Source organism: Phalacrocorax aristotelis, chromosome 24 (genome assembly GCF_949628215.1).
Source record: "Phalacrocorax aristotelis chromosome 24, bGulAri2.1, whole genome shotgun sequence".
Classification (NCBI taxonomy): domain Eukaryota; kingdom Metazoa; phylum Chordata; class Aves; order Suliformes; family Phalacrocoracidae; genus Phalacrocorax; species Phalacrocorax aristotelis.
The window spans coordinates 4,062,155-4,072,360 of record NC_134299.1 but is presented as its reverse complement, the minus strand read 5'-3'; the positions used below and the strand labels follow the sequence as shown (position 1 = coordinate 4,072,360).

Genomic DNA, 10,206 nt, shown 5'->3' with positions numbered 1-10,206 from the left:
ACACGTGCTTTGGCAGGCGAGAGGCGATGCCTCCCATCCGCACGCACGCAGGTACGTCCTCTTTGCCTTTCTGGGGGGCCGAGGTCAGGTGCGGAGCTGGCCCGCCGTGCGAAGGCTCAGCGCCAGCCCCCACGGTACGCACCGTACAGAAATGCCCCTTTCCTTCTTCCAAGCTGCTGTAACCCTGGGCTAGCTGCTAAACGGATGGGAAAATAGCTTTTCTTAAAGGGCAGGTGATTTTTTTTGGGCTGGGGGAAGATTCAGGACTGCCCTGTCATTTCCTTGAGCTCAATTATCCATAGGAAGTCCCCCCCCTCCCTTTCCCACCGCCTCTCCAAAGATTAACTTTTTGGTTATTGTTGTTTGGCAGGTACTTTTAATTGGCTGGAAAATATTCTTCCTGTGAAGTTGCAGTTTTCTGGGGCTTGAATGAGTCCAGTCTGCCATTGGCTCTGCCCAGCGCCTCCCGATTGGCTCGGCAGCCCGCGGGGGGACCGATAAGGGCGGCTATAAAAGCCCTCGGCGCTGCTCCTGGTCCCCCAGCGAGCAGGAGCCAGAGGGACCAGGCAGAGCTGGGCTGCAGCGCGTCCCTGAGCCTCAGCAGACTCCTTTCTCTCTCTCCCTGGGAGCGCGTATCCAGATCCACATCTTTGCTCAAGCCGAAGTGGAAGAGGAGAGACACACACACACACACATACACCAAAAAAAAAAAAAAAAAAAAAAAAAAACCAAAAAAAAAACCACCCAAAAAACCACACTTAGCGGAAACTTGTCAGAGAATGCTCCTAAAGTCTGGTTTTCTCCTGCTGCTGGTGATCAGTGCATCTGCATCCTATGAAGCTGAACAGAATGACTCTGTGAGCCCCAGGAAACCCAGGGTCGCAGCCCAGAACTCAGGTAACACCCAGCAAGGAGGGCTTCGAGCCTGAACCCTGATGTGTTAAACTGTTTCAGATATCTCTTCTGCTGCTTTTTCTTCTTTTCTTTTTCTTCTTTTTTTCTTTTTTTTTCTTCTTTTTCTTCTTTTTCCTTTTTTTTTCCTTTTTTTTCTTTTCTTTTTTTGCTTATAAACTTAACGGCTGGTAGGAACAAATATTAATGTAAGGGTCTGATTCAGGACAATATTGGTGCATAGCTGGAGAAGAAATCTTCTCCTTTCAGGAGCTGGGTCAGGGAACCGGTGTGTGATCTGCTTGCAGGATGCAATCCATTCTCTCTCCTCCTCCCCCAGCTACTAAATGAGTTCCATGCACTTCCCCCCCCCCCCCCCTTGCATGTATCTGTCTCTCTTCTCCAATTGCAATCATACTTTGGTGTTAAATTCCTTGCTTTTTAGGAAGTTGATAAAATCCGTGGAAATTTGACTGAACCATTGTTCTGCCAAACATCTGCCTATTCAAAGAGGGGGAGAGAGATATGCGACTTTGAAGAATGCAGTAACCTAGAAACTGTCCACTGCTAGCATTTATTTTCAAAAACTGATTGCTATCAGTTAGATGGTACCATAAAAATACGATTGTGACATTTAGCAAACTTGCTTTTACAATGGATAAAAAAATTTGCTGGCAAGTCAGCTCTGGATGTCTCTACTTTGTGCACTATAGATGCTTAGATAAGTTGGACACATTGTCTTGAACAATGGAAATTAAAAATCTGTCTTCTCGTATACTGAAAAGATATTAGGTCTCTAATTTGGAGCTCATTAGCAGATGTCTTATTTTAGATCTGCAAGGCTCTGCAGCATTATACTAGGGTGTTTGCTCAATTTCCTTTTGTATTTGGTTGCTATAGAAACATAGGGTCTCACTATTGCACCGTGCCTAAAACAATAAAAGCTTAATGCATACTAAGTCTGCTGAAAGCAAAGTTATAATTTGAACCTGTGGAAACATAATTATGGGAATGACTTGTGCGATGGTGAGGTTATGAACTGGGGAGAGGATGATCTTACCAAATATTTCTCCCTTCAGGCACATAAGCAAGAGTGGAGAATAAGGAGGGGTTAATTGGGTGATTTTTTTTTAATATATATATTTTTTTTCCTCCTCTTTTCTGTAAAGATCCTAGTTATAAAGATACGTCTTTAGGCTACGACTTAGCTCTTAATAAGGTGTGTTCTCTTCCACTAAATGCAAATCCTCACTTTTCCCACACCTAGGAGCTTGATGGGAGACACTGGGTTTGCATTTCTTCCTAAAGAATGTCTCGTAACATGATCTGCAAAAGTAATGAATATGCCTTGCACAGACACATAAGGGGACAGATGTTCAGCTTACCAAAAAAGGTTAATCCCTACTAATTTCAGGGCAATCATGTGGCAATACTGCTGATTCATTGTTAAAATGCATAGTATCTGCACTAAAAAAGATGGGATGACATGGATACCCTCCTGTTCAGACTAACTACTGCCTCAACGATTTTAATTATACATGGTCAGCTCCATTACCTTAACTTTCTCTGCCCAAATGTCCCTTCGCTTTGTGAATCTTCAGCAGTATGACCTTTCTTGGCTACGCTTGCAAGCTGCTGGGTCCCAGGTTAGTATTTAGCACCAAGCCGCTCGTTCGAGTCCTTTGTAGTGCTGATAATTGACACGCAAATTAAAATCTTATTTCTAGATAATTTACACTGTTTAGAAAAGTGCAAAAACCTCCAAAGCTAGCAAAAACCAGCGCTTCCTCGCAGTAAGTGCCAATTTCATGCCAGCTTACTGGCAATCGCCATCGCCTCAGTCTCGTTTTCAGATGAGGTTTGTGAGGCAGATGCTGCCGAGCTGCTCTGAGCTCCCTTCGGTCTGCGACCGTGGAGGAGACCTTGCCACCCAGTGCTCTTCACGGGCCTCTTCTACCTGCTTTGGAGGAACGCTGAACGCAGCTGTACATGCATGCACTCAGAACTGGGCTGGGATGGACCCGTAAGTCTCCATCTAGGCGAAGACTATCAGATGTTGCCTCTCTTTTTAAGCCGTATCCAACCCATGGAAGGTTTCGGTAGTTGCATTTTTGTTCCTCGATTTGCTGGTGATCCATTGCATGACTTCAGTTAACGACTCCCTTTGGCAGTGCTTTTGGCCTCTCTTCGTTCCCTCTCCCTCCAGTCCCGAAAAGCAACAAGGCGGCTGCTTGACTGCAGTCGAGCTTGACTCGACATCACGCCGGAGAAGGGCTTTACGGCGCCGGGGAGCGGTGCGTAATGTTGTGCCTGTGCCTCTCCCTGCAGCCGAGGTGGTTCGCTGTCTGAACAGTGCCCTCCAGGTGGGCTGCGGGGCCTTCGCCTGCCTGGAGAACTCCACGTGCGACACGGATGGCATGTACGACATCTGCAAGTCCTTCCTCTACAGTGCTGCTAAATTTGACACTCAGGTACAGTACGAGTATAAAGGGGACAAGAATAATACCTCGCTGTTAGAGTTCCCTTTTCATGCCTCGATTCAATAAAGTGCTTTTACAAGTCCTGCGACACCAAAGCACGTGCTTAAATGCTTTGCTGAATGGACACCTTAATTTCTCTGTCCTCGTGGAGATGGGGTCTGTGCAGGCTTAACCCTTCCTTTCTTGCAGCCCTTCCTGCTGCTTCGCGACTCCTCTGAGCCTTGATTTTGGTTCTTGGCTACAAACGCATCCTTCAGGGCTATTTTCTACAGTACATTTTCCACATAGTGTATGCTATGTGTGAGGACTTGGCAAGGAGTGTTTTGTGGGGCGGAGAGCGAAGTTTCCTCTTCAGGAGGAAATATAAACGTTCTTCTAACAAAGTAAGTCTTCTGACTGTGTGACCTGGCAAAGGGCTGGGATTTGAATTGGAAGTCTTTGGGCCTGGGAATGCGCGGCCAGATCAGCCTCTCCGGAGCTGCAGTCGCTTGCAGCAGAATAAATAGGGTAATATCAGAGGTCTGTGGCTCTGCCAAGGGCCCTTTTCCTCCGTGCTTTCTTCCCAAAACGTGCACGCCCCTCGTTCCCTGCGCTCTCGCTCTCAAGGACAAACTTGAAAGCTCTTAACGCATCTTGAGGTCTGGTGAACCAGAGGCACTAAATCGGTGGTATGGAGCGAGCAGCCCAGCCCCCTCCCGGAGGGCAGAATTGGCCCAGCTCTGGTGCTGGCATTTCTAGGTCTGTTCACGCAAAGACTTCCATTGCCTAAATCTTTTGGGAACAGGAGCTCCCTGTTCTCTGCGGACTGTGTGCATCCCAAGTCAAACTGCTGTGAAGGTGACTGTGCAGTAACTGCGAGCGCTTAGGGTCCAGCTCCCTGCCGGGCTTGGTGAGGCACCTCCAGCAGGTCCGTAATTGCAGCGAGGGTAATTAATAGCAGCCAGCCACAGCGAAGTAGCTGTTAATACATCCCTTTCTATGAAATCTGTTGCAGCTTAAGGTTTTCCTTCTGTTTCCAGGGAAAAGCTTTTGTGAAAGAAAGCTTGAAATGCATTGCAAATGGGGTTACGTCCAAGGTGTTCCTTGCCATCCGGAGGTGCTCCACTTTCCAAAGAATGATCTCCGAAGTGCAAGAGGAGTGCTACAGCAAGCTGGACATGTGCGGCATTGCGAAACGAAATCCCGAAGCCATCACGGAGGTTGTCCAGCTTCCAAATCAGTTCTCGAACCGGTACGTGGAGCTTTCCTCAGCTGAAACGCGTCAAATGCAAAAATGTGAAGCACAGAGAAAGAAGTGAGAGGAGCCAGGTTGACATCACTTCTTACGAGTCCTAATATAGCTTAGCCTAAGTAATGTTCTTGGCCTTTTCAAATCCTTGTTAAGTTTTACCAGCATTCTTCTGATTCTCTTTTTGGTAAATACACTTATAAACGTCTCCAGGGGAGAATCATAAAATTAACTAGACATACATTACTTCAAAGCCTGGAGTTTGTTTAAATGTTAGTTCTTTTAGTCTGAATGCAGTATAATGGTAAACAGAGCTTTTAAATACCAAACCAGTTTGATTAATGTAGCATCTCTGGCATATTGAGCACTTAAGAGCGTCTCAACCTATTGCAACTTCATTCACTTCTTCAGACTGCAACCATCCCCTTTTTTGGGTTTGTGTGGCACCTCGCAAGTGAGGCCTTGGCCCCGGCCTTGCCGTGGCAATGAGAAGAACTAGGAAGGCTTACAGGGAACCAGCGAACAGGCTCCTCTCTAACCTCATGATCCAGTAGGTCGTGTTTCTAGGGACAGTCTGGTGTTCTTAATGGTCTCTTTTAGGGTTGCCTTCACCCCTGTTCCTTCTTGATAGCAAAGGCTGCCTGCAGAAATGGGCATGTCACGCTGCTGTCTGGTGCCTTTAGCTGAGCACAGAAATGCCCTGTCCCCATCCTCCAAGGACAAGGGACATAGAGAGGCTTCAGGGAGCTACTGCAGTCTGCGCAGTCACGCTGCAAGGGCAGGGATTTCTTCCTCTAAACCCTGGAACAATCAGTGCTGAGTCTTGTGATTGGGATAAAAGGGATCTTTTTGAACAGTTTGAGTAAATATGCTCTAGACTTTGACTGCAAACAGACCAAGCTGCAATTCAACGTGTTGGCTGGCTGCGGCGAATGCTACAGCTCCTCCGGGGTGGCTGTTTGACTTGCTCTAGAGCATCTTGAACCTCCAGACGTATCCTAGAACAGGTATGAGAGTGGTATATAGAAGTTGCATCTATGACCGGCATAAATTTATTACAGGAAACTCTATTGTAGATACTATATCTAGAAAATTATACTAGTGGGAAGGTGCAAATTATACTTGTGTGTGTCTTTCCCCTCTTCCCCCAAGGAAGTTTGGAAGAGGTTTGCTTGAGCGTTCCCCTGAGGGCTGGGACGAGGAGCAGGCGGCACTGGGGCATCAGCGTTTTACAGGCTGAAAGAGCAGTTCAGGTTAATGCGATGGACTGTAGAGTTAAAGAGCCCTTGGCGGGGCTGTAGGGACACTGGGGTGAAGAGGGGACGCGTGGACACTTAGCGAGGGAGGATGCAGAGACAGCAGCAGCGGCATTATACGTGTTGGGGATGTTCCTCTCCAGAGGGCCGAGCCTGAACGGGAGCCGCTGTCTCCCGAGGCGGAGGGAACTCCTCCCCCACAGCCGCCAACCCTTGTCAAAGCCAAAGGATATTATGACATGTTGAGTAACAAAAGCAGCAGGATTTCCCAGCTAATAGTTTACATTGAGGTCTCCTAAAGCATCCTGCTTTCCCAGCCCCTGTCCCAACATAGCCACAGAATAAGAATGTGCCACTTGGCCTGGGACACTGAGAGGAAGTAGTTAAAGGTCATAGCATCTTCCTGTGATTTAATCTCATGGCAGGAGCAGGAGGAGAGGAAAGCCTTGTTGCCTTTGCTTGCAGTCTAGCTGCTGGAAGGCACTGGCGAGCTGTTTGATTGCAGCTCCAGCTATGGAAACCACCAAGCTGTATTTGTATGAAGGAGGTGTAGGCAGCGCAGCAGAGGAAGGTGGACAGGGTCTGTTCCTCCTGTCCTGTTAGGCTGGGACTGACTCGAGCCGGACGCATGGCTCGCACAGATGTATTCATCATCAGCTACCGTGCACGCTTCAGCCCTTAGTATTAGCACTGCCAAGCTGTGCTTGCACTGTGCTCCACCGTGCCAAAGCCCGCTCCTTTTGTACTTCAAGTGCAGCAGAAACTTTAACCTCACCTGACCTCCACTGGTTGCTCTAAAGGCCAGAGCTGAGAGTTAGGAAAGGAGTCTGAATGCGAACTCTAATTTCCCTCTTCCTTCCCCTCCTCCACCTGCGGGTTATTCTCTTCTCTGCTCCCGTGGAAAAATGTCACAGTGACCTTAAAGGCTTAAAATAAGTTCCCCGATGTCCTTTCAAGCAGAAGCAGCCCAGCAAATATGGGAGTGCTCCTCTCTTCCCAACCTTCTCTCCCTAGGAAGATGCTCTCTCGTTCAGTGCGGTCCCGCTTGCCAGCTTTGCTCTCCGTGCCCAAGCCAGCCGTGCATGCAGGGCTGTGCTGATTCTGCCTTAGCCCCGCAGAGGAGCGGTCCTTTGAGCGCTGTTTTCCGCTCGGCTCACGCAGCGCTGGGGAAACAGGTCAGCACAGTTTCCTGGCTCCCTTTTTGAGCAAGGAGCGCATACCCAAGGCTGCTGGAAGGCCCAAACGCAGCAGCAGGCTGGAGAGGAGGCAGGCACGCAACAGGGCAAAGCATAAGGTCCTCGCTTGTGATTTAATGCATGGTCAGCTTGCTGGAAGTGAAAACTGATTGTATGTCCTAAAGATCTGTCCCCAGGGAACACATGCATCTGTCAGGCTCTGACTTGGGCTGAGCTTGCTTCTCCCTCTTCTGGTCCCTTGCTAAAGGCTGCGCATAGAGGGGAAGGGAGAGAGGGGGACAAAAGGGAATGGTCACGGGGTGGTTGCATTCGTAGGAAGGGTTGTACTGGCTCGGACGGGTGGTCTGTTTAGTCTGTTTTCCTGTCTGGTGATGGGCAGCATCTGTCCGTTAGAAAGGTGCAATTTTTTTTCTTCCTAAAGCTCTATAAACTTGGGTTGTTTAGCAGAGAGTAAAACACACACATAAGCCAATTACTGGATGGTGTTAGCTCCTCGCTCTGGACTTCTTCCTGATCCGCTTAGGGTAACGCCAGAATCACTTGTGTTTATAGCCTTACCTGTTAGAGCTGCAGCAGCTGCTCATTTAGGATGACTAAATTAGGTGTTTGATGTGTTGCGTTCCTTCCGTGTGCACGGGCACAGCATCTCCAGCACCAGGGCATTTGTTAGGTGCAATGAGAATATGTACATCGTGCACTGTCAAAAATCAATTTCAAACACACCCTGAATGACTTAAACGTTCTGATTCTCATAGCCTTATGGCTTGCACCGGTCTCCTGGCTTGAGATCAGCTCTTGTTTCTTTGGTCTTGCTGCGAGATGCCTCAGAGTAACGGATGGCAACTCTCACACAGGTATTACAACAAGCTGGTGAGAAGCTTATTGGAGTGTGATGAAGAGACTGTCAGCACCATCAAGGACAGCTTGATGGAGAAGATTGGGCCCAACATGGCAAGCCTCTTCCACCTGCTGCAGACAGATCACTGCGCCCAAGGCCACCCGCGCGCGGACTTCGCCAGGAGACGTATCACCGAGCCGCAGAAGCTAAAACTCTACTTCAGGAACCTGCGAGGTGAGGGGTCCGTCCCGGCCCACGCAAAGCGCAGCTCTGCCGAAAGCGCGTGACGCCCCGGGGCAGCGGCAGCGGGTGTGTAAGGGATGCTAAGCACTACCAAAGCTGACGTCTCTCTTCTAGAAGAGTAATGCACCCAAACCAAGTGTACTGTAGCTAGTTTTAATAACAACTAGGAACTGGTTTTAGATTTAGTCATTAATATTTTCTATTCCTCTCGAACAAAACTTTTGCATGGATCTGTGTTCAGTGTCTCAGCTTTCCCGCCGTCAAAATGTCTCCATTTCTTTTCTTCCCCACAAAAAGACACCCCAAACAATCTTAGTCTTAAATATAACCGTACAGTAGTCAGGCCTTCAGACACCGAACTCTAAATGTACTGTAGCGCTAACACCATTGAAGTCTGAAGATTTGGCACCAAGGAGAATAGCTTATTCTCTCTCGTAATAAGCTGGTAGGCGATGATAGATGCACTAATAACTATTGCACATCCTAAAGATGTCAATGGAATTCGTGTTATGAATCTGTGCTGGCCATGGACGAATATGAATGTCATGTTCTTGGTCTCGTAGTGTCATACAGTCCTAATCCTTCCAATACAGCTCCGTCAACCCGTTGATTTACCAAACTCACTAGCTGTGGGTGATTCTAGTTACCGTGACCTGGCACCACAGTGCAAAATGAGTTAAAACTATCCCCCCCCCCGACACACACCAAATCAGGAAAGGAACGTTTTGTACTACGGAAACGATTAAAAGAGGTGCCAGTCTATCGTTGAAGCTAGTCAGAAGGTTACATAATCTTGCGTTGTATTTAAAAGCTAACATCTATGTACTGTATTTAACTGTCTAAAGCTTTAAAAGAAATCTAACAAAAACAAACCCTGTCTTAAGACTAGAGTATTAGAGGTCTTGCTCTAACTGTGGTATAAATAGTTTTAAAATCTGTCATGTACTGTACATAAATTCCACGAGAGTCTGCTTAAAAGGAGCAGAATATAATAACTTTATTGCATAAACTTAGTTTTGTAAGTTAGCTATTTCTTTTTTCCTGGAAACAGTATCTCTGTCATATTCAAGAGTTCACATTCTACTCTGTGGCCTTTTTATAACGAGAGAGAGAACATGTTTAGGACAGAAATTACAGGGCCAGAAACAAGCCTCTCTTCTGAGAGTTAAAATGGAGGCAAGAAGAAAAAAGAAGAGTTCCGCCTGGCCAGTCCTATCTCCACAGAGCTGCTGTGAGACGCAGCTATGCCCAAGGCACGAGCGCTGCCGGGGAGCTATTTGGGGAATTATCAGATGGCTGAAAAAAGGCTGCTTTGGGATCCCGTAGCTGCCACAGGGTAAAACCTGCTTTAGAAAGTTGCTTTCTGGGGAAAGGCAGGAAAAAGTCTTAGAGTCACTTAAGCTTCAGGAGTAAAGCAACGTGCCTGCCTTTAAGAGGACCCATGCATTAATGCTCTCGGATCTGCCTTTCCTCCCATCCACCTCTTGGGCAGGCGCAGAACAGGAGCGGAGCAGCCGGGCCCGCAGCAGTAGCTGGGGGCCTCCCCCAAACGCCGCTCTCTGCACAGTAGTCTGGCCGGGCTTCGGAGAGCCAAAAAAAGCCACATCGTGGCGTGCGATCAACAAGGCCGGTTCCACGCTCCAAACCTATCCCGTTAGAGTCCGTCTGCGGAGTGGATGACTCTTGCTCAACTAGTTAGAGAGCTAATAAAGGAGGGATCTATTTTTCTTTTCAAAATCTAAAGCAATATAACTTTTTTTTTAGAAAAAAAAAAAAACCACAAAGCCTTTAAACAATAACTTGCTGCTAATATATTGAAACCAGATGCAGTGGCAGTATTTCTAATATTGCTGTCTTCATGAAATGTAGCCCAAAAGTGCTGTCATAAAATTGTAAGCAGCAAAAAATGTTGCTGACGGTAGAGGGTTGGTTTTTGTTTTGTTTTGTTTTGTTTTGTTTTGTTTTAAATACTCCGAATCGTGCCGTCCAGGGCAAGCAAGATGCAATATTGCTCGTTCTTAAATTACAGTCAGGTATATAGAGTCCAACACAAAGAAGGTTTGCAAGGCGAAAA

At 47.4% G+C, this 10,206-nt stretch overlaps 1 protein-coding gene across 1 annotated transcript; it reads left to right on the top strand.

The window, feature by feature from the left end:
* Positions 1-646: 646 nt before the first annotated feature.
* Positions 647-9,896, top strand: STC1 (stanniocalcin 1). The gene is made up of 4 exons (XM_075074577.1): positions 647-897; positions 3,220-3,362; positions 4,391-4,602; positions 7,906-9,896. The coding sequence occupies exons 1-4, from the start codon at positions 780-782 to the stop codon at positions 8,174-8,176; spliced, it is 744 nt and encodes a 247-aa protein (XP_074930678.1). The 5' UTR covers positions 647-779; the 3' UTR covers positions 8,177-9,896.
* Positions 9,897-10,206: the final 310 nt, after the last annotated feature.

Excerpts from the sequence above, each read along its gene's own strand:
- STC1 (XM_075074577.1), top strand. The coding sequence starts at position 780 with ATGCTCCTAAAGTCTGGTTTTCTCCTGCTGCTGGTGATCAGTGCATCT. Across the intron at positions 3,363-4,390 it reads CTGCTAAATTTGACACTCAG|GGAAAAGCTTTTGTGAAAGA; the intron begins GTACAGTACGAG and ends TTCTGTTTCCAG. Across the intron at positions 4,603-7,905 it reads CCAAATCAGTTCTCGAACCG|GTATTACAACAAGCTGGTGA; the intron begins GTACGTGGAGCT and ends ACTCTCACACAG.